The sequence below is a fragment of the Eutrigla gurnardus genome, assembly GCF_963514095.1.
Source record: "Eutrigla gurnardus genome assembly, chromosome: 3".
Classification (NCBI taxonomy): Eukaryota; Metazoa; Chordata; class Actinopteri; order Perciformes; family Triglidae; genus Eutrigla; species Eutrigla gurnardus.
The window spans coordinates 19829850-19854000 of record NC_139917.1 but is presented as its reverse complement, the minus strand read 5'-3'; the positions used below and the strand labels follow the sequence as shown (position 1 = coordinate 19854000).

Sequence of the window (24151 nt, the reverse complement as noted above, 5' to 3'; positions counted from 1 at the left end):
TCTTCACCACAACATTATATTAAGTGCCCATTAATTTCTATTTTTATATTGTTCATTCATTTTACCATTTTTTTTATTGGTGTTTACTGCATTTTTATTGACGTTTTTCCCTTGGTAGAACCTGCAGATTTCGATATATTAAAGAAAAAATTAAACATTTGGGAATTTGAAAATGTATTTATTTACTTTCTTGCTGAGTTTTAGATGAAAAGATCCTGTTTTGTGTCCGTTTCTGATCCTTTTTTTTTACAATATTTTTGATCACTCATCTTGAACTTGGGGCTGTATAGATACTGTATATGTATTCAATATTTTTTTAGCATTAAGACTGGAGGAAGGGGTGAAATAGAAACAGAAAGACAGAATATCCCACATTTCTATAATAATCTCATAATAATGTGACAATAACATTCCCAGAGCTCAGGGAGGAACCATGCAGTCACAAACCTTTCATGAATTGTTGAGGGACATGCAGCCATGCAAGCCTGTCTGGCTTGATGACAATAATGCTGAACTATACAAAAGTACTACACATAGTGGGTTGTTCACACACAAATGCACATATGAAACTGCCATGATGCACTGTACATGTTCTGTGGGAATACATTCTAGAAGAGCCAGCATTTCTCTGCTGACCCAGGATAAGCCTACTAGGTTAGATAACAACAAGGCTCTAAGCCCAACTGATGTGTTGCTCCATCCTCTCCATGTTGTTGAATACAAAGAAACAGATGATGAAAGTCACCGATGTAGTCGGAGAAAACAAGCGACCTGAGATGTAGGGATGGTGTGAGACTGCCTATGGAAGCCTGGGACACAAGGACACACTTGTATTTGATCCCAAGACAAGCACTCACATGTCAGAAAGCTTCAAATCAGGGGGTTCTGAATATTTGATGACCCAAGAAAAACATCATGAAACCATGAACAGTGTAGTAAATAGAGTTAGACAGCTTGACAGGCAGTTAGACAAAGCTTTTTTTTTTAAAGAACAAAAACAGAGATTCACTCTAGCTTTCGATCTTTGACAATCACTGCAGCACACCTTCTCCTTTTTGAAATGCTCTTTTTTTATTTTAGTGTGTTGAAAAAAATGCATTGTACCCTTGTGTTCAGAAAAGAAGAAAATGGACTCAGTAGGTGTACTTGGTTAAGATGTGTTGTTGTTTTTGCAGGGAAGAAAGGAATAGACTCCTGACCTTGATGTCATATGCAGCGGTCTTTCTCTGTTCAAAGCTGGATGATATTTTGTTTCTGTTTGCTCACTGCTGACAGAAACATGTCAGTGGGACGTTGTAGCTGAAAGATGCTTAAAAAAACATTATTTATTTACATTTATTAATCAGAGCATTCAAAATAATACCTCAAAATCTCTCTCCCTCCCACTCTCCTTCTCTGGCGGCAGGCTTGTGAACCTTGCATTTATATCACTTGAGCTGATTATCTTGCCTTGTGTTTAACACATAATGACATCGTAACAGTCATGGAGCAGGTACTGCATATGTGCTTGTGCAGTTAGCCTGAAATATTCACTCAAACACTTTAGTGAATATTTCGAAACGTATGTATGTTTTTGTCACTGAAATGATTTTATCCTTAAACGTTTACATTGTTTTGCATTGTGCAATTAGTGCATTCAGTTGTAACACTAATGTTCGGGGCATTAGTGTTACATTTGGAAGCAGCACCCAGTGAAATATTTGTTTTCCCAGTGAAAACCCAGTACCATCGCCAGTATGCAGTGTTGTTGAACATCTCCCTCCCACTGCTCTGTCTGAAGTGTGCCTGTGAGAGTTGCTTAGTTTAACATCCAACATTAAATGTCGTGATTTCCTGCCTCCGCCAGCCATCAAAGAAACACCTCTCTGCTACTCCCCACCACATCTCTGTCTTTCTTCTTTTCCTCTACCTCTTCCTCCTCCAGTATCCCACGAGATAAAAAAAAGCCTTCCTCAAAAGGGAAAAGTCAGAAACGCCTTCATAAGTAAAACTGAGAAAAATGTTGTCTGTATCAAAGTCAGTGCATGTGTTTAATACATGTGTCCTGCAAAATCAACATTACAAATGGGATTAAAGGTGTGGTTTGTAGATTTTATCTTGATTTAAAACTGATGCTCTGTTGTTTTACACTCTCTGTCAGCCGTTATATCGGTGTGAGCAATCTCTCTGACAGCAGCAGCGCTTCAGATAACTCAATTTGGGGTCATGCATTTGTGTATTTGTTTTATTGCAATGCTAAAATTAGCATGTTGAACTCAGTTTTCAATATTGTCAACATCCGTCTCATTCATTTTATCAAATGGGATTTTTTTTTATCCAGCCTCTGCAAACACTTCATCAAATGGAATTCTCATCATAAAATATATGAATATTACACTATTCACACTGAACCAACCGCAAGGTTGCTTCGCCTCATCCATTTTACAGCTTGGCTTTTCATAAAGTCACATGACATGATTGAATGTGCCACCGCAGCACAGAAAAGCAATTTTCTAAAGGGACTCAAATGTAAATTTGTATTTCATATGATAATGTCTTCTATTAGGATTGAGCTCTGTTCCTTTTTGCAAATCCCATGGAAAATAGAACATGAATCACCCGATACAATGAAATTCCAGTTCTGTTTGACATCCCAATTTCATTTGACCTCCGTCATTAAGAGCCTTCTATTGTAGACGGCACTCCATAGTACCAAAATATGCTTCTCCATTAATGTTTCTCATCTCTTCTGCCTTTAAGCGTTGAGCTAAACTGGTTCTGGATTAAATCTAAATCAAATTGCACACTTGAATTAAAGCATGGATTATTGATACTTTCGGGCCAGAAGACTCAATATCTACGTTACAGAGTAAAAAAAGCACCATGGTGTTGCTATAGTCAGCGTGCAAATATAAATCTAAAAAGTTATAGGATATAGGATAGTTAAAACATAATTTTTCAAAAAAGTTATAGTGGAGTAGCCTATGTTGAAAAAAGTCATAGCATGTCGAACACAATTTGAAAAAATGTCTTTAAAAGCATGTTGAAAAAAATCATTATTATATGTTGAAAAAAGTCATACAATAAATCACAGTATAGCAACCAAAAAAAGTAATAAATAAGTTATAATATGTTGTGTAAAAAATCAGAATAATGTCATAGCATAGTATGTTGAATAAATTCATTAAAAAGTCTCATCTCCTAGAAGGTTCAGCTGAGGACGTACTTCCTTCCAGCTGAAGAAGTTCACAAATGCTGACAAACACTTCCATCCTCACCTCCTCCATCACCATCTGGTACACTGCTGCTTCTGTCAAAGACAAGAGCAGACTGCAGCGTATCATCTGTTGTCCTGAAAAGGTGATCCTCCAGGACCTGATCCGGCCTGGGCCCCCCCACTGACACGCACTCTTATCCCCCTTCCCCCACCATCACCCACCCACACACACAGTCATCTACCTATGTGTATACATGTATTATTACAATACAGCTATAGCGTTTTTCATTTTGTTATTTATGATCCTTTGAACTATTGTGCGCAATGAACACGAAGGCAAACTCTTCGTATGTGAAAAGTTACTTGGCAATAAACTTTTTTGAATCTGATTCTTAGTATGTCAAAAAAGTAATATTATTGCATGTCGAAATACATCGTAAAACAATCATAGCATAGAATCTTATATTTAAGTCTAAAAATATAAGTATAGCATGCAGAAAAAGGTCATGGTATAGCATTTCTAAAAATAAAAAAGTCATAGTATAGCTTGGCTTGGCTGCTTGGAGGGAGTTCAACCACTCAGAATTTGGCTTGCTTTTGTCCAGAGGGAAAGAGATTCCGCTTATCCAATCGCAACCTTTGGGTTCAAATGCAGTTGGACCAAACACATTGGAGTCTTGAGTTGACAGATGGGTGTTAGAGATAGTGGGGCAGAGATCAGACCAAAAGGGAAATAGGGGAGGCCATGTTTGATGGACCATGTTTGATAGAGGAATGAGTGTTTTAGAACACAGAATCCCACATCTTCATGACAGTTCAATCCTCATCTATGAATTATACCTTGAGTTACAACAATAAGTTGAAACAGTCATAGCTTAGATCACAATAAGTCCTTGTATAGTTGTGGCACAAGACCCATACGCACCACCACACAGACTGGACAGAGTCAAAAACCTTTGATGGCAAAAAGGTTGGTACAAAGGAAGTACAGTGTGTTCTATTCTAGATGTCCATGTCCGCTGTGTTAGCTGTCCCTACTCTGTTACTGCATCACTGAGGCCTCTCCAGCCTCCGGGCTACAGTCATGTGTTTCATGCTCTGATGGCACCATAATTTACCAGAGAAGAGATTATCCAGTGAGTCAAACTGTTCTTTGATCTCTTCCAAGTCAGTGTGTTTGTGTGAGTGCAGCCATGTCTCCCATGCATTACGTTCATACACAACTATTCTGCATGAGAGATACATTTTCAGTGCCAGTAGAGAAATTCAATGGGACGTTCATATAGTGTGTGAAGACCGGGGGGTGTTTGCTTTCTACTTTCAAAGTTTTAACTCAACTTTTACATTATTATCAAAGAAATTTACAGTTGGAGAAGAATGTGAAGGATACTGTCTGCTTAGAATTGCTTTCAATCAGCCAGACGAGCATTAGTGAGTTTGTGGTGACCTAGGTTATCAAGCTGCGGCGACCAGCTCTAGTGGGTCAGTATGGTGTCACCACAGGATATGCATTTATTTGTCTCCATCAACTGTACCTGTAGAATCGATCAGAGAGCAAAGTCTGTGTGAGTCTACAATATTATAACCCTTCTATAAGCACAGGCGGAACCCTCTGAAGAGGGTGTAGGATATGAGACAGCAATGTGTGCTGCCTTATATCCTATCATACAAAATGGAGTGCAACTTGAAATGTTTATAACATGTGTACCCAAGAGTTACCGACTCATTATGACCTACAAAAGCGACTCTACCACTTGCATGCGTCTTGCATCTTGTCTTTGCACACGTACACGCACGTTCTGAGAGATTGCCGATCTGATAGATAACCGTAATTATGTGGCAATGTCATGCATAATGATGCATTTTATCTTAGCTATCTTCAATAAAATTATGTCTGAATAGTACTCACATGACCTGATTTTAATGATACACTGCAACAGGAGCCTTAATTATACCTCTGGTGGCTGTTTTTGTGAGTAATCCTCCTGTGTGTCATTGTGGAAGTGTGCATGCGTGCATGTCAATTCTTTGTGTGTAAAGTCTTTCACAAGGTGTTTTTTTCTTTCTTTCAGTGGCATCATTTAAAACCTCCATCAGCAAATGCTATTGATTTTATTTGAACAAATATCACATTTCTTTCAGTTCAAACACAAAAGAAAGGCAAAGATCATTTGTATAAACCGATTTGCGCCCTTCAGTATGAGTTTCTTCATCATATAACCAAAAGGCATGGGGATAAATACATTTGAATAAAATAAGCAGTATCTTTTTGGTGATGTAATGTAATGACAAAATATTTGTGGTCAAAGCAATTAAAAATGCTGTCATCGATATTCCGTAAGTTGTTTGATGGCGTATTAGGGCCAGAGTAGGGAAGAAAAAGAAGAAAAAAAACGGAGCCACGAGAGTGGGCAATATTCAGAGAAAAAAAGTCACAATTTAACTACTTTAAAACTAGCAAAATTGCAACTTTATAATGTCGCAAAATTGCTACTTTTTTTTTACGATGCTAACAACCGTCATTTATGCTAGCTAATATACAATGAATGTCGCATTTATTTTTCTAATTAATACATCACAACATGTGACAACGCCTTGCTAAGGTCCTTAGGGTGAGGGCTGTTAATGGTTATTATTGGTTAATTTTATATGGCCCAAATTGTCATCTTATGGGTGTCTATTGATCGAGCATTTGGGGAAGATGCTAGCGGTAGCTTTCACTCATAGCAACAGCTAGCATAAATGCCGGATGTTAGCATTGTAATAAAGTAGCAAATTTGCGACTTCAAAACTAGCAAATGTGTTACTTTATGAAGTTGCAAATTTGCTAGTTTTAAAGGTGCTGTTGACAACATTGATAAAATCCAGCTGAGATGTCACACTCCCCCCTTCCGTTGTATTCATGTCACAACACAGCTGTTGCTGGACTCCAACCATCAAATGCTGAACCAATGTTCACTTCGGTCTTGCGCCTCCTTTTTTCACTTAGCACTTGGGACTGGTACCGAAATGCTGCTCGCTTACCGTCAAACTCAGCCATTTTTCTGTTTTTTCCCACACTAACTGACAACCCCAAAGACTCTTGACCCCTGACTATGCAGAGATACCACATGATATCAACGTTGTTATTCTGTTGGCTCACAAGCCTTGCTAGAAGCCGCAGCCAGACATCACACATCTACACTGAGGTAAATAAAACATTCATTTTGGATTAATTCACAATCAAAACATTTTTTTCACGAGAAGTTATACTTTGATTCTGCACCTTTCTAAAAGCTCTGTGAATGTATTATTTTTAAATTATTCTTTTTAATTATTCGTTTAAATAAAAATGTTATCAATATTACCTTTAAAGTAGTCAATTTGCAACTTTTTTTCTCTGAATACTGCCCACCTCTCTCGGCTCTGTTTTTTGTTTTTTTTTGTCCTACAGTGGCCCTAATGCGCCGTCGTATGTTTGTGCTTAATAGTAAGGGAAAAAAATAGATTAAATTAATAGCCATGGAATTGGATGATAGAAACCTCTCCTGAATTAATTGATGAAATGCTATTTCAGGAGCAACTAATCAAGTACCATTTAATCCAATATTCACCAGGCCAACCAATTACCTCGCGGAACATTAATCAGAGAGAACATTTATAAACACATGGTTTCTAATTACACAAAAAAGGAGAACAGCATGCCCTTATTTGTTTGAAAGCACTGCCAGTAGTGCCAAGTGTGCCGTGAATCTGAACCCTAATTGTAAATGACACCAAAAGTGGTGAGCATGATTGGCTCTGACAGGGACCAGCTTGATGAATCTAACTGGGGGGCAGGTATGACAATCATCAGTCAGCTCAATGGGGGCGGGGAGGGGGGGCACACAAATATAGATTGTTATAATGTTGCAGGGATCAACACTCAAATGCAGCAACCAAACTTGTGGTCAAAATTAAGTTAGGACCTTTCTATAAAATAATCTCTGGAGATAATTTCAGTGAAGACGGGATGTAAAAATATCTACAAAACAAAGCTAATAACAAACAAACCACATTAACAGCTTTGTATTGCTGACATGACTGCAGAAACCGCCAACTGTTTAGTCAACTCTGGGCTCTACAACATGTTGTTACACATCCTCATAACCATCAGAGACATAGACAGACAGAGATAGATTTAATTACTGTAAATTATGAATAATAATATAAACGTGTTGTTGTTTTTTTTAATCAATGGTCAAAATGTCTGAAAGAGCTTTGTAGATACATTATCCCCTTGTTATGTGTGCAGTCTTTTTAGGTATTATGTAGCTTTTATGGCAAAGATTCTTCAGGTAAAATAAGTATTTTTAAAAAGCATAACATTAAGGCATCATTACCTTGGTATCTCTTACACAGTTTATCAGCCAGTCCAGGAAAAAATGGTAACCTTTTTCTGTTACTGCTCTCTGCAAAAGGCAAGAAGCAAAACCGGCACACAAAATAGTGCTTTAGTACCCAAAAGGCTGTCTTCTGAGAACTGAGAATGTCACTTGTTCAGGGCCGGCCAACATAGGGTGACAGTGAAACCCCGATCGGGTTGGCAGTTATGAGACAAAACCACAAAGAGGCTGAAGGAAGAGACCCACGGTTCCCAGGACGCACACGGTCACAAAAACCCAAAGGAAGATCCGATCGATCACCATGGCAACATACTTCCAGTCGTCCTCCACCTGTGAGCAGGGGAGGAGACAAAAATGGAGCGTGAGAAAACAGAGGAATGTGTCGGCGGTGACAAATGAAAGATGACAAGTGAGGAGAGATGTTTGAGGGCAGGTGAGGAGAGGTGTGCAGTGAGAGGGAACGGGTGATTTACAGGCAGGGGTTGATGGGGTGAAGATCACACAGCGAGGATGGAAAGAAGGAGGCCATGCAAAAAAAGAGGAAGAGTTTTTGTAAGCCAACAGAAAACTCTATAATAATCACATTCAAACCATGGCGAGAGAGAGACTCATCTAAAAATATTTGGTTCTAATGTACACTATTGTTAACTTATGGTGCATGTTAGGATCTCCAACAATGCTCCCCAGAATCACAGTACAGCTCTCGCAGTCTCTGCCGGCTCTGCTTCCAGTGGTTTTGCATAAATACATTATGCATCGACACACTTGCTGTGTGTTTTCTTTTGATGAGCAGCTGTTTATTGAATCAAAGTTTAGAAACACTGGACTATTAGATTTCCTATTTGATCCAACAGTAGCTGTATTTCCGCAAACAGTAAAGCTCTGATTAGTTACAACTTGAGGCGTATTTTCATAGTTTGGCCATGTATTGAGTAGGTTAATAAGTCTGACGGGGCAAGATACAAGCTGGTTGGAAGACTAACCCTAACCCAACAGCAGCAGCTCTTGCCATGCATTGCATTTGATTGTTGAAAATAAGAATGACTCACTTCTTTGGCCTTGTTGCGACTCCTCATGTTCTCAGCGATGTATTTAACGCTCTCGATGGCCTGTTTGATTTCAGGAGACACCACAGAAAAGGCTACCACCGTGCTGATGCTCTGTGGACTCAGCTGACGGGTTATCTTCCCCGTTTCTTGTGTTTCCAGGGACTCCTTCCCATGCTGGCATGGACAAGGGCATGTCTTCCCAGTACAGCCCTCCAAGGACGAGAACTTGTCCCCAAACTCCATACAGTTGAGGGAGCCTCCTCCCACCTGCTATTGGATCACAAACAGAGTTCGAATTAAATTTCAAGTTCTTTTTATCATATATATATCAAATACAACATTGGGATCTCGAGAATACATTTTACAAAGATTAATAAGAGAGAGACTTGTTTCTTGCCAGTGTTTTTGGGAGTACAACTTTAAGGGTAAGTATTTCCTCTGAGAACTTTAATTATTTACCAGTAGAGAAAAGTACTTGCAAGTGAGTAGCTAGATCCCAAATGGTTTTAGAAGAGCACTATATAGTCCGACAAGCAAGCCATCAATTGATTAGGAAAACTCAGTTTGGTGGTGGAGGTAATTCAAGGTTTGCTTTCAAGATAGAGGACTACGTTTTACACCGAAATATGTTTTGAGTATTAGGAAATGGTTCAGTTGCTTTCCCTAGCTGATTTGATTGAATTTTAAATAGCATATAGTAATATAGATAGTATATTGAGTTGTGTTTCACGTGTGCAATGCTGTACTAGTCAAAACCCACATCCCTCTTCCTTAAAGTTGATATACGCACATAAGCACTGGATAGCTATGAAAATACACCAACTTTAAAAATGTATATCTATTAAGGATTATATGGATTATTGATGGACCAGTATACTGGACTTAGACCCGCTTCAAGCTACAATAGACCAAGTGTGAGGAGAAGGTAGCCACAGCGTACCATAGTCATGTATCGTATTGATACACCAATGTGTTGTTTCATGTGAACACATGTTAAGATGCTTGAAAACATAGAATATAACCTGTGCTTGGTATGACAGTGCCACTACTCCTGGCGTCTAAAGTGATGCAGCCACATCAAAATTACATCACTTGCTGTGGTCTATGTGACACGCCCAGACATGACACTTGGGTAAGAGCCTAAGAGCTCAATTGGACTAGATGTGTTGAGATGAGGACGCCTTACCTGCATCAAGCTATTCTTTCTTTTCTTCCCTCCTTTCCCTCCTCCGCCTCCTCCTCCCCCTCCAGCTCCTCCTGCCCCCCCACTGCCGTCCAACCCCCCAGCCTTGCTGTCTTCGTCAATCGGCCTCCGCATCAGCATGATCCTCGGCAGCACTTTGAGAAACACGGACCGCACCCAATCCGGCATGGTGTGGGTCATTGGCGTGCGGTAGTGCACGTTCAGCACGAACACGGTAATGACGATGCTGAGCGTGACGAAGATCATTGTAAAGAGCAGGTACTCGCCAATGAGCGGGATGACCAGCGACGTGGAGGGGATGGTCTCGGTGATAACGAGCAGGAACACAGTGAGGGAGAGCAGGACGGAGATACAGAGCGTGACCTTCTCTCCACAGTCAGACGGGAGATAGAAAACCAGCACCGTGAGGAAAGAGATGAGGAGGCAGGGGATGATGAGGTTGATGGTGTAGAAGAGTGGCAGCCGACGAATGTAGAAGGAGTATGTGATGTCTGGATAGATCTCCTCACAGCAGTTGTACTTGATATCATGCTTGTAGCCCGGAGCGTCAATAATTTCCCACTCGCCGCTTTCCCAGAAGTCTTTTAGGTTCACCTAGGTGATGGATAACGATCTTAGAATCAAACCATACACGGATTTAACACCATCAACATTCAGGGTCAGTTCACCATCCTTTAAAAGGTCACTGTCAGTCAGTAAAAATACATATAAGGCTCATAGTTGTGTATTATTTTTCTTTCTTTTTACAGTTTTGTGATGAATATGGATTAATTAGAATGTGCAAAACAAATGAAAACAGATTTTCACCTGGGTCCACATGAATCCACTGTATGTCACAGCAAGAAGACGCTGATCACTGTGTTTTACAGTAAATAAGATTGTTCTGCAATATTTACAGCTCTTTACGGTTCAGAAAATCGTAGAATTATAAGAATGCAAGTGCAACCACTGATTATCCACCATAGTCCTCTGAATGAAAAACGAAAAACTAAACAAAAACTAAACTTGTTACGTTTCCAAAACAATCTTTTAAAATTTAATTTTAATCATTTAATTCATTGATCATTTCATTTGCAATTTTAACAATACCATAAACACCCTCTTCTTTTAAGTTTTCTCTTTAAGTTTTTCACACAGGTTTCCTATGACATCATCTGGGTTTCTTTCTGAGGTTCCTCCAGAGCTACAGAAGACATTGTACAACTGTAGTTGTATAACTTAGTGTTCTAAGTAAACTAACTGGTGTGTACAAAATCAGTGGAGTGCCCCTTTAATCAAACGAAAAGACACGAGCAGTGATGATAACAGTAAAGGCATGCAGTGTTGAAATGGATGAGTGATCAGTGCCTTTGTTGTAGGCAGGACAGAGAGAAAAATAATGAAAAAGATCAATAAGTGATAATTACGCCTGACTTAGACACAGTCACAAACACTAACCTTAGACCCAATAAGCACCAGGTCAATCTTGGCTTTATCATAAGTCCAGGATCCAAACTTCATGGAGCAGTTCTGATAGTCGAAGGGGAAGTAGGTGATGTCCATGGGGCAGGAGGACTTGAAAATGGCTGGAGGAACCCAGGTGATGGTGCCATCAAACTTCAGCAGAGCCTTAGTCTTATCCTCCACCAGGAAATCCCCTACAGCACTGTATATGATGTGTGTGTGCGTGTGTAATCAAATAGAAGTAGTCCCATGGCAGAGAGGGGATGAGGTGATAGGATATAAGCGTAAGTGGGTTTTGAATAGGACATAAAGTTTAGAGGGAGGCAGTGACGTAAAGCAATGAGCAGAAAGGAGATGAGAAAATGAAAGTGAGGAACACAAGAGGGGAGAAGACAAAAAGGTGAGATAATGGTGGTAAGGAAGAGAGGACAGTGAAACTGCACTACACATTATTTTCAAATACAACATTGCCGTCGATTATCGTCATTTGTCACTGTTGTAAGTAGAAAGAAGAAATTATTTTTGAAACATCAGAGCAGAGCATAAACTGACCCCAGACAGATTTGTGTATTTCACTATAATACAATGCACTTTGTTGCCCAGTTCAGCAGTAAGAGGTATAAAAGACATTTGTGCTTCAAGGAATTTTGACCTTGATGGGGCTTTCCAAATTTGCTCAAATTACCATAAAAAAATAATCACATGAGCAGCTTCTGATCTGTCATCTGCACAGATAAACTATAGTTAAATAAAGAGAAATAACAACTCAGTGGTGTTAAAAATGGTTATTTTGGTTATTTGGCCACTTGACAGCATTGAAAGACGCTGTAAACACGTCATATGTTCATCCAGTTTTTAGAGCAAATATGTTTGCAATAATAATGTTCCACACAACAGTATTGGCATTCATTTGAAGTCATGTTTCTGTTAACTTGGTGAGTGCTAGTGCTATATTCATTTATATAATAATTGCTATATAATTTTAGCTCTGTTTTGGTCTCCACCAACGCCTGAAGGAAATGTGTGGCTCTTAAACTGCTACATGCTCCACTATGTTCACCAGCTAGTCTCTAGACGTGTCTGCCGTTTGATGCTGAGTAGGTGACATACAATGGCTTTATCAGAGAACTGTCTTTCCACATTAAAGTTGCAAACCGTAAAAACAAAATAATAAGCTGAAAGAGGCACTCCCGGCAGATCTGAGGGGAATTGCAGAGTTCTTTGTCGGTTGGAGCTAAACAACAAGCCGATGATAATGATGATGGTAATGATGTTGACAGCCTCACTTGTTGTAAAGCACAATGTCGGGTCTCCAGATCTTGTTCGATGGAACTCTAATGAACTCAATCCCATCAAACTCCGCCGGCATCCATCGCAGCTTGTAGTCATTCCAAATCTGAAATAAAAGAAGAAAGCAGGGAGTCAACCATCTGTTGTGTTTTCGCATTGTAAACAGCGACGGTGTTAGTCACTGGAGACATTCCCCTACATGGGAATATTTTCGAAGCGCATATTTATACTGCGGGCACAACTGCCTTTGATGTTTTATAGTCAAATGAAATAAAGATAATGTAGCAAAAACTCTAATGCTCATTGACAGAAAACATGACAGCTTTTATAGCTTTTTCAAAGAAAATCAAGCAGACGTGCACTTGTTTGATGCATTTCCTTCTGGTAATAGAGCTACAATGCTTCAGTAAGCAAATTATATCACATCTACAATACATCTGAATAAAGAGCCATTCAAAGAGAAGGGGGCGATGTGTGTGCAGCACACTCACACAACACTTACTGCAATCACTTGCTATTCTGTCAACAAACCTGCGGGTACCATTTCATGAGCCATAGATCCTTTAGTCTTGGCTATTTGCATGCCATTCAAGATGAATTAATTCATTGGCAAGGCGGATTAATATCCAGTTATGACCTGGGAGCCGTTTAATTAAACACGTCATGCTACACTGGCTTTTCCACTTATTTATCCAGAGAGATTACAGTATGATTGGCTGGCGATGTTATTTCTGATGAAGGTGCATGGCTTAATGTTTACAAAGCATAGATGATTCTACATTTACTTTCTACCATCATGGCAGCAGCCAGAAAAGCATTCAGTGTGTCTTTTTTGTTTACAATAAACAACAAAGTTAAAGAGTTTTCACAAATTAACAAATTTAAACAGATAGTTGGTTCGGACTTAGTTAGTTAGCTATATTTAAATATGGTTATTTTTCTTATTAAATTTATTATGGTTTGCTTAGAAATTATTGTGTTTATTTCATGAATACTGATTTAATATAAAATTATGATCCATCTAGCATATGATTCTTTAAAAAAAAAAAACATGAGGTTCAGACTTCCTCCCCACCCCAATCATTTACATACAGTCCCTTAGTGTACATGATCAGTAATAATGGCTTATGAGGGATAAAATAAGTAAAATTACAACAACAAAACAACAAAAACAGAAATAACAGACATGGACTAAAAGAGGATACAGGACAGAAATAGAAAAATATCTGTATTTTCATAGATTCTGACATTCTGCCTCTTCTGTTTTGCACCCAGATCCACAGGGTCCACATCACATGCAAAAGCTGTCTGTAGTTGTATGGTATTTAGAACGGTCCAGAATTAAGTTCTCTTATCTTTTTCATCAAAGTAGTCAACGGAACTTGGTTTGAAGGAGTATCAAGTGAACGCAGTTGGAAACAGCGTATGCGGTTACAAAAGGAAATCCCCTGCAGTGTTACTGCAGAACGGATGCAATACATTCATCAAGGGGGGGCTTTCTAAAATGGCTAAAACTGTAAACCCACTGGCTGTGATTCAGAGTCTTTATCAGTGGCTGTGCTGTTGACACAGCTTCTCATTAGTGATGCCTTGTTATAAATAAACAGCTCAGCCATTACAAACGACAAATGAGATCAACCTATACAGGCCTTTCAATGCATTTTTAATTTGAGAGCTCAGAGATCACAGTATCGTCTTATCCACCACTGAATTGAATCGGCATCCAACAGCTGCTTGGTTGCAATTACTGGTTTAAAAGGGCAATGTCTGCAATGTTTATTTTAGATTAGAGCGTAAATGGCGTGTTGTTTTGAAAGAGAAACGCATATTTAGGGAAAAGGTGTAAAGGTATCAGGAAAGTAGCAGCTTGGAGGACAGAAACAAAATGTGTTATTGGGGAGAATAGCTGTCAGCGGGAGGTCAGGAGTTCATGGTCCGTGGCAATAGATCCACTGAGAGACGAAGCGTGACTAACCATAATGCCGACACTGAGAACTGACTGATTGCATTCATATGTGTATCTGAGATGTTTTTCTTATTCACTTGTGGCATCCCATATCGATGTCTGCTTAGTATAGCTATCCCTCCTCAGACTTCACATACCTGTCTCTGTAGACTCGCGTGTGTGTGTGCGTGTGTGTGTGTGTGTGTGTGTGTGTTTGTACTTACATGCCTGAGCCATAAATTTGTTTCCATAATCTGATTCACCTCATCCTGCAGAGACAAAGTGAAGGAAGGGAGCTTGTTAGCTGTGCTTGTGTGTGTGTGTGTGTGTGTGTGTGTGTGTGCGTGTGTGCGTGTGTGTGTGCGTGTGTGTGTGTGTGCGTGCGTGTGTGTTGTTGGTACAGCAGCTGAAGTAGAGAAAGAAAAGTGAAGCGAGTGATTCAAACATTTTTGAAAGGAAATGGAATTCCTCCTGTAATCTCTGTCCTCTGCTGGAGTTGATTGACTGAAAAGGACAACTGTGAGTAAGTTAATAATACATGGAGAGGTTACAGATGTCACTTCCTCTCCACTTCTCTCTGTGACCCTTGTTCAGTCCGTTCCAGTTCTGTGACCCCATGAATCGCATAAAGAAACGCATCATCTGCATATAAGGAGACGTGTAGAACTAAGTTCACGGACACACACGGTAACACATCGACGTCGTCCTCACTCACACACTCGACCTTGAGTTTCATCTCACCTTGCCGATGTATAGCTACGCATCAGTCCAGTCTGAAAAGGTTTCTGCAGGCAATTTTCTCTTAATCTGAGGATTTCCTTTGTGAGCTGAAAACCTATTTTTCACTGGGGTATGTGGAGCAACCCCTCTGACCATCCCCCACTCGCATTAAACTGCCTTAGCAAAACACTGAATAACAACACTGTGTGACATTTTTCAGAATCTCTTGGATTTGAAAAGACTAAATAAAGAATGGATTCCCTTTCTGCTTTCACTTCTCTCCGGTATGCAGCAAGTCGTCGTTGGAGGATGTCGGCGTTCACTCTCATATACTGTGGAGAGGATGCTAACTCGTGAAACATCTTGGTTACATTCAGCTTTGCTCATACACCCCTATGAAAGGAGACATCCGGTATGGAAGGAATGTGCAAAGGAGCACCTTTGACATCATGTTGAACTGCCAATTAGTGTACTCCTGTGCATGTGTGTGTGTGTGTGTGTGTGTGTGTGTGTGTGTGTGTGTGTGTGTGTGTGTGTGTGTAGCTTACAACTTTGACCAACTGTGACATGGAGACCTCAAACTCTACGGTGACAGGGTCAGAGACATTCTCCACTGGTCTGATGAACTGGTTATATCTTCTGAACAGCTTCCTGAAGAGGAGGTCCTCTGCCTTGGATGAGAAGCAGTCTGGGCAGAACGAAAGGGCACAGAGACAAAGAGAAGAGGGGTGACTGGATGAGTAAATGCGAACATGAGTGAGGAAGAGACTGAAAGGGGAAAAATTCAGTAGAATAGTAATTGTCTCCAAGAAGTCAAAGATTTCTGAAAAGCTAATGCGGTGCTGATCGATCACACAACTGTGAGAGAAAGAGACATCAGCCTCTTCCAGTTTTGATGCAACGTCACATCAAATACGCTTTTTGAGTTTGTAGATGAATACTTCATGGTATTTGATTAATCGTCGATAAAGAAGTCTCTTTATAGACGATTATAGCTCCTCTGCTTAGATCATCAGAGTTAAAAGTCTACTTTGAACAAATCTGTGATATGTGTTAACTTTAAGGGTGCTTCTTTGTGGAATTGGGCCCCTTTAAATGGAGTCCCATTGCAAAGCAGCCGTGTCCATCTGAATGGAGACGGTTTATCACATATATTCTGTTTTCTTATTTCCTTTAGAATCATTGGGTCACTCATTGTTCACTCAGTCATTGTCATGACTGGAAACCATCGTAACAGACCCAATTCATGAATTAATTTCCCACCGCTGCAATTCATGTAGGAGCATCGCTTTGAAAACCCCAAGAATAATGTGGCCGCTTATTTAGGTAGCGTTATGGGCAGATGGTATATTACCATATCCAAGATCCTAGAATAGAATTTCATTGCAGCTCAAATAAAAAATCAAAATGGAGATAAATCACAGTGACAAGCATACATATTCTCTAGGTGTCAGCAGTTTAGGGTGTTCAATCTGTATGACCTAATAAAGATATGTGTTTGGACTGCTCTATACATAACCAAAATATGGAAGGCCTTATTTACTAATTATCCAGGAAGGAGCCTCAAAGTCCGGAGGCACAATATCAACATGTCTACCTAGTGGAAAATGCATGGCAAGCTATTTTAACTTAGTGCAGAGGAGTTGAAGACGATAGCCTAAGGACAGGAGATGAGGTGCTAGAAACTTTTTAGGTTGTTTTTTTTTTATCTGGTATGGAGGGGGATCATTCAAAAAGGAGAAGACAAAAACAAACAAAGCAACAAACTAAACACAAAATAATACTTCCCCCTGAACTCCTTTTAAATACTTTATTTGACCAGCCAAACTGAATTTGGGATCGATGTGAGGAGAATGTCTTAATTCAAATGGACTTCTGTGAAGAAGGCCTTGAAATACTAATGATGAAACAGTGCTGACCCTGTGACAGCCAGATCCCTTTCCTCAAAGGCAAGAGATGACCCTGTTAAAGCAGACAAGGATGACACCAGGAAGCGAGCTGGTGCTGATCTCCTGGTGACAGCCCTCTGGAGAGAATCACAAGGGATATAAAAAAACACCAAAACAAGGAGAGGAGAGGAGACTGAAAGCAAAGCCTTCTTAAGATGTCACTCAGGAGATTATGACAATCCAGACTTCATAGGCCTCTGTCTAGTAACTGCCTAGCACGTGCTAATGCTATGCCAAATAGAGTTTAAAGGTTGGAACCTGACACTTTGTATCTGATCCATGTGTGGCTAAAAGGGAAATATTCCAACACACAGTGTTGACAGCTGTATTTTTGAACAAGTAACAAGGAATAGACTAAAATAGTAGAGAAGAGAGGAGAGAAGGATGGATGGAAGAGAATGTAATGAACTGAGAGAGAGTGCAGAAATTAGATGGACTTAAATGGACTCTCATGGTGCTTTGTCTTCTTGTTTGTGTTATTAAAAGTCTGCTCTCTGGTTCATTCAAGTCCATTAACTAAACTCACTAAAATCACTTTCATCATGTAAGAATTAGCATGTCACGTGTCAAAAACCTGTTCAAGGTGGAGCTTTCGCTTGTAATGCAATGGTGGATATAGTTTAATGAATATAATCCATAATATTGTAATTTAATATATAGTTTTTGTGTAAAATCTGAACATTTAATGTCACATTGCTCTGTCAGGTAAATTAAGCACTAAAATGTTTTCCTGTGAACTAAAGACAAGAAAGAAGTATACAATTGAGTTGCTTTTTTTTTTTTATTTCAAGCAATTCAAACATAGGAAGCAGTCTGACAAATACTGATATTGGCTGAGCTTATTTTTATATATATCTGACTGGTATCTGACTCCTATTTTAAAACCAACTTCCAATATAATAAGCCAGCTGCAGCTTATGATATAGAACAGGAGAGGAGTTACAGTAAAGTCAGCAGTTTGTACAATTAATGTCCTTAAATATACAGTAATTATTCAATTGGTTTTGCAGAATCTGTCAAAAACCACTTAGAACGCAAATTAGTTCAAATATAAATCCTGTGAGATATTTCATGCACCAAGACAAGAGAGTCGGAGGTAACTTGTAGGAGAAAAAAAAAGGACAATGATGAAGAGGGTGAGGGGAAAAGGGAGGGGCGGGGTTAAAGGGGAAGCTGGTGAAGGACGGATAATGAGTGATGGAGAAGAAGAGGCCATTTTATGGGCTGTTTGAGAGGATACTGTTAGAGAGCCAGTTAGCCTTCATTCTCCCCTGAGCAGGCAAATGCTTTTAAAGGAGAGTGTGTGAGAGTGAGTGTGAGAGCGAGAGAGAGAGAGAGAGAGAGAGAGAGAGAGAGGGTGTGGGGGTGAGAGGGAGCATGGTTTTACTTTTACATTTAGATCATGCACTATACGTGTACAGTAAACAGTTTAGAAAGGAGTAATTGCTCTGCCATGAGCTGAAATGCTCTGCTCATACTGTTTGTTTTCCTCTTGAGTTGAAATGAGCTGAAGTCAACACTGACAGAGAGATTAAACAGGGGAGAGAAGGGGAGGGAGGGAGAGAGAGAGAGAGAGAGAGAGAGAGAGAGAGAGAGAGAGAGAGAGAGAGAGAGAGAGAGAGAGAGAGAGAGAGAGAGAGAGACGGCAGAAAAGACAGCGTAAGCTGATGACAGCAACAGAACCTGAGAGGAAGTGTGGAGACAGGTGCAAAGAGCCAGAGAAAGATAGGATGGTGGAGCAGTGATAGACCTCTATGTGTTTGTGTGTGTGTGTGTGTGTGTGTGTGTGTGTGTGTGTGTGTGTGTGTGTGTGTGTGTGTGTGTGTGTGTGTGTGTGTGTGTGTGTGTGTGTGTGTGTGTGTGTCCAGTAAATGGAAAGATGTGATGCCTATGACAGCAGAATGCTCTTTTGCATTGCACCTATACATCGCACGGGTCAAATCCCTGCCAACGACTGGATTTCATTCATCTCTTCTCTCGTTCATTCTTTCTGTCCTGTTTTCCAACAGATAAAAGCACTAATATAGGTCTAATACAGTGCTATTAAAAGCAAGTCTTCTGATATTCACAGAAGGCCACACGTTTTCATGCAGAAAGGAAATTAACTTCTTTCTTTTTTTCCCACATTCAAAATGTGAAGATCAAATAGAAATTGCAGATCTTTCCCTCAGGCAAGTTTGCCAAAAAGTGGGTTACATGAATTTGAATATGTTACATTCAACCTTTGTGATTCAATATCTCAAGAGTGATTTACCCCATTTAGAAAGGTACATTTCTGTGGTGATTGGGTGCAAATTAGACCCTGAAGTGGCAATATGTGTCTCCCTGGTGTTTAGGAAATGTAATCTTAACCTTGAGAGAAGCAGAAGCAAATTGCCACTGTGTCTTCTTAGGAATAGCACATGTATCGTTAGACATGCTGTTATGAAAAGTGTTCAAAAGTGAAACATATCTGTTCAAAAAATGATTTGAAAGAGTGTGTTTTGTGGAAATGGATGTTCCCCCAACTTTACGCATTCTGATAAAACCGTGAAATCTAATGATATGTCGGGTGCTGAAAACACAGCGTTGCCGAGCGAGCACTGCAGTGTGACGCGTTCGCAACACATTCCTCTGTGACTCAGTTTGTGTTTAGCCATGCCCCCTCTGCTGTGTGTTCTGCTCTATAAATGTTACTGTGATATAAGCCTTGTTACCATGCAGTAACACGCGCACACATCTCATCACCACAGTTCACTGACCGGATCATCAGTCATGCAATCCAATACATTAAGAGAGCCTCTGTTTGAAAACAACGAGCGGCCTCATCAATATGTCAACAGGCCGAGGTAACACGGCAGTAGCGGCACAGCCCATAACCACCAAGAGCAACAGATATACTGAGTATATCCCTTTACACTTTGTGTGATCACATCTTTTGAAGGCACTCTGGACCTTTATGTGTCTATCAGTTGGTGTATTTGTGTATTGTCTGGTAGTAATATTGTATTGTACATGGTGATGTTACACCCCTAAGATCTCCACCCAGGTTGATTGTGCACAAGTTCAGTCAGATATTATAGTATATATGAAATATGAATAACGTATATAATGCTAATGTGGGTTGTGTATTACATGATTGTGTAAAAATATTTGTAAAAGGCCACTGAGATTTTGTAAATGTTCCAGAATTTGTAAGCAATCTCACATTTTCAAATGTAAAATGATCTATAGGTGCATGCTCAGATTTATGTAAAACATGTGTAATTATATAGATTTGTGAATTTGTCATTTTAAACAGATGTGTGAGAGTATTTGAATTCATGATGATGTGAAACAACGGTTGAATGTGCATCACATTTTCATCTTTGGAAATGAACTCATTCAGAAATGTAAATTAAAGAATGATCCTCGGCATCAGAGTTCTTGTTTGTTTATCAGCCGCAGCTTGGAAAGCTCATCTGCTCACTGGCCAACATTAGCTACTGTAGCTTTCTCCTAGTAAATACCAGTAACCTGGGAGGTTCTCAAGATGCCTCCACTTACTTCCCAGAAGTCCCCTTTTCTGGGGACACAATTATATGAACACATTGACATTCAGGTTCAGAACTTAACCCAAACATCTACAAAAGGATTGAGGCATAAAACTTGGCTTCTGAAAATGTAGAGAACAAGAGTGAGAGAATTACACACACACACACACACACACACACACACACACACACACACACACACAGAGAGAGAGAGAGAGAGAGAGAGAGAGAGAGAGAGAGAGAGAGAGAGAGACACCTCCCCGCAAACAGGGCATGGAATGAAGTATGTGTGCGGAGCCTGATAAACCATAAAAGAGCCTATCTGCCACCTTGCATAAATCAGATAGCTGCTATTTAAGCCCTTGGAGCAAATGTTTACGTTACTGCTTTGAAATGCCGCGGCATAATTACCGTCTCTGCATCTATTTCAGAGTGGCTCCGGGTCACAACCAGGCTCTCTGCCTCAGCTGCGGTCAGTGATTAAGTCTGGGTGAACTCCAATAATAACACATGCCTCTTTCCTTCTATCCTCCTTCCTTTCTTCCTTTCCCCCCTTTGCCCTGCCTGTCCTCCTTCCTTATGTTTCATTTTGTCCCTCCCTCCCTCCCTCCCTCCCTCCTTTGCATCCTTCCTCCCTTCCTTATTCCATCAATTTGAACTCAATGTCTAGCTGCTCTCTTCATTATTTTATAAAGTATATATACTTACATCCATCATATTGACTCCCACCCGGACTTGACCCCATCATACTAAACTTAACCCAGCGAAACACAACTTGAATAAGTGAAATACTCCTTTTTAAAGGGTGAGAATCTATCAAAATATCCTCACTCCAAACCTCTGAAAATATACTTTTATCTTTTCCCAAAGAAGTTCAAGATCAATCCATAATTGGAGTCAAATGAAAAAAAGCTTATCAGACTCATCCAAAGACAGCTTGGCAATGGGAAAGGTTTTTTTTTTTTTTTTTCCCCGACGGTTCCAGACGGTCACTCTCTCCTGTCTGAAACCCGCCTCTCTGCCCTCTGTCTGAATAATACATCATTGGGCCCTACACACCCTCACCAGCCGTTAACAGGAAAACACATCCTGTAAACACATTCTAATCTGTTTTGGTTTCCTGAAAGCGCGACTCAAAACAAAATTAGCATTCATCCAAATGAATTTCGCGGATTATTCTGCATTTCATTTTGTTGGCCTAGTTAGCACGAGGCCAAGTCATGGATGAGGTTTGTGACGCGGTCATGCCGAGAGAGAGAGAGAAACGTTTCCAAACAACTTTGAATTCATAAAGCTGAAGTTGGCCGTTTGGCACAGAAGCTTTGGACACGAAAATGATGATGTAACTGAAAAAAGTAATGGTTGATAAACTTCTTTGGCTTTAACGCATTGGACAGAAACTCGACTGCATTCCTGATGACTTTCTCACACATATTAAGACAAAGTTATTGAAAAACGTTTGTTTGAACCATCGTACGCTGTGAGCATCAAATCTCGGATAAATCTGACTTACCTGGCGCCATCAAACCCACAAGAAGAAGCGGCAAAATCCATCTCGCCGCCGGCTCCATCTCTCCCGCGTGTCGCTTGAGAACCGTCTTCACTTTTCTTCTGAAGGAACTCTGTCTGTTCAATCGATGAGCAGAAGAAAGCACGTCTAATGGCATAAAGAACCGCGAGTCTCTCCGCTGGTGTCGTCTCTCTCGCTCTGCCGGTGCGCTCCGTCCTGATCTGATCCGAACTTGACTTCGTTCGTCCCTCCCCTATGAGCTTTGCGCTCATAGGGGAGGGACGGAGGAAGAGAAAAGCGCAATCATAATTGAGCCGATATTGAGGAGGAATGTTTTGGCACCGGTGTCTCGTAACTATACCACGGTGTCGTTTTCTATATGTGTTAACAGTACAGGTCGTGTAAAATAGCCTTAAATCACGCTGAACATTCGACTGCACCTTCATTCACTGAGCCAAAAGAAAAAAGTCAGCAATCACAATAATATAACAGAATAATGTCTGATTTAATAACATTTCAGAAGTCAGCAGTTGCTCCGCGTAAATACCCGGATCTCCAGCTACAGACGCGATAGAAAGTTTTGGTGTAGAGACAGTACTGCTGATTTCAGCACCACGGACAGCGCCGCTGGGTTTCAGTGGGAGCTGTCCGTGGTGCTGAAGTCAGATCTACTTATTTTAAGGATTATTTCACATAATACTCCCATTTAACACCTGTTTTTTGTTGCGCGTATCACTTCTTGCTGTTTGAGTGACTAAACCCCAGATTAGAAATAGAGTGTGCAGCATGCCGTTTCTTTTTCCAACCACTAAACTGCAGCACTGCGCTGCGCTGAGGAGGAAAGTTTAGCCGCGCTCGAAACGTCGTTTCGGTCCCACCGAAGCCTCGCTCGTCAGGTGCCTCCGGATCGCGCTAATTATGTTTAATTTTAGCCCGCGATTTTCAACGCTTGGTTTGACGTCATCATATAAAAGGTATTTAAGGGAGGGGCGTTTAGCGGAGCTGGGTTGAACTGAGCTGACACGAAAACCTTCAGTGACGGGTAGACGGTGAACTAAATGCAGTTCGATGGTTGTGCGCACACGGATGCACGCACGCACGCACGCACACACACACACACACACACACACGCACACACACACATACAGTACTATCACTGCAAATGCCTATTTATTTTGATCAGATCTTTAGAATGCACTGTATTTTCAGTTGAACTGTTCTGTCAAACACTTAAGTTATCAGTTATAATTTAGAAACCATCACATGTGGCATGATGGACATAAATATCCTGTTTTTACACACACACACACACACACACACACACACACACACACACACACGCATCCCCTTCACCTCAGACCATATCACCCTGATGAGCACGATCAGCCTTCACAACAACATCTAAATGTTGTCACAACAATCAGTATCCCCTCATTTAGACACAAGTAAAACCATCAAAACATTGTGCATTTCTCCTCGTCCGTATTTAGCTATTGGAAGGAGTTTGCTGAGTCTAATCCCCGCAGACAAGCGCTGCATAAAAAGGACCGATGAAGAAAAACAGAATAAGCACGGCGGAGATAATGTGTTTTTGCTGTTGCTGGTGTCGCCATCTGACAAGTGCTGAGCTCACAGTGTGGCATCATGACACGCTTGTCTGCGCCAGCCTTATTAGTGAAGCGGTTTAGAAGAGGAACTAGGTGAGAATCAATGTTTCTGCCAGGATTGTTTAGCGTGATGCACTATGGCCTGTGCTGTTCCTCTGCCTTGGGCAATGTTTAATTCATGTTTTCCATAAAAGCTGGATGCACCGAGCCCAAAAGCTATTAGTGTCATCCTCTTTCCTCTCCACGGCGTCATCCTTCCATTTGCACTTCCTCTCCTTTGAATAGTCATCCCGGCCAACTCTCTCGACCAATCTCTGTCCTTTTTTTCCATATACTTCTCAGTCATCTTGTTTTACTCAAAT

At 40.4% G+C, this 24151-nt stretch overlaps 1 protein-coding gene across 1 annotated transcript; it reads right to left on the bottom strand.

Moving 5' to 3' along the window:
- Positions 1-7419: 7419 nt before the first annotated feature.
- chrna6 (cholinergic receptor, nicotinic, alpha 6) lies at positions 7420-22314 on the bottom strand. Its single transcript, XM_084006357.1, has 8 exons — positions 22186-22314; positions 15760-15899; positions 14716-14760; positions 12543-12652; positions 11251-11458; positions 9796-10407; positions 8610-8879; positions 7420-7890 (listed from the first exon to the last, which is right to left on the bottom strand). The coding sequence occupies exons 1-8, from the start codon at positions 22241-22243 to the stop codon at positions 7765-7767; spliced, it is 1569 nt and encodes a 522-aa protein (XP_083862483.1). The 5' UTR covers positions 22244-22314; the 3' UTR covers positions 7420-7764.
- Between the last annotated feature and the right edge of the window lie 1837 nt (positions 22315-24151).

Bases quoted from the DNA above. Each gene is read 5' to 3' on its own strand.
- chrna6 (XM_084006357.1), bottom strand. From the start codon at position 22,243: ATGGAGCCGGCGGCGAGATGGATTTTGCCGCTTCTTCTTGTGGGTTTG. The intron at 12,653-14,715 runs GTAAGTACAAAC...CTTTTATTTCAG, and splicing joins CAAATTTATGGCTCAGGCAT to ATTTGGAATGACTACAAGCT. The intron at 7,891-8,609 runs GTGAGTCATTCT...CCCTGCTCACAG, and splicing joins GTCGCAACAAGGCCAAAGAA to GTGGAGGACGACTGGAAGTA.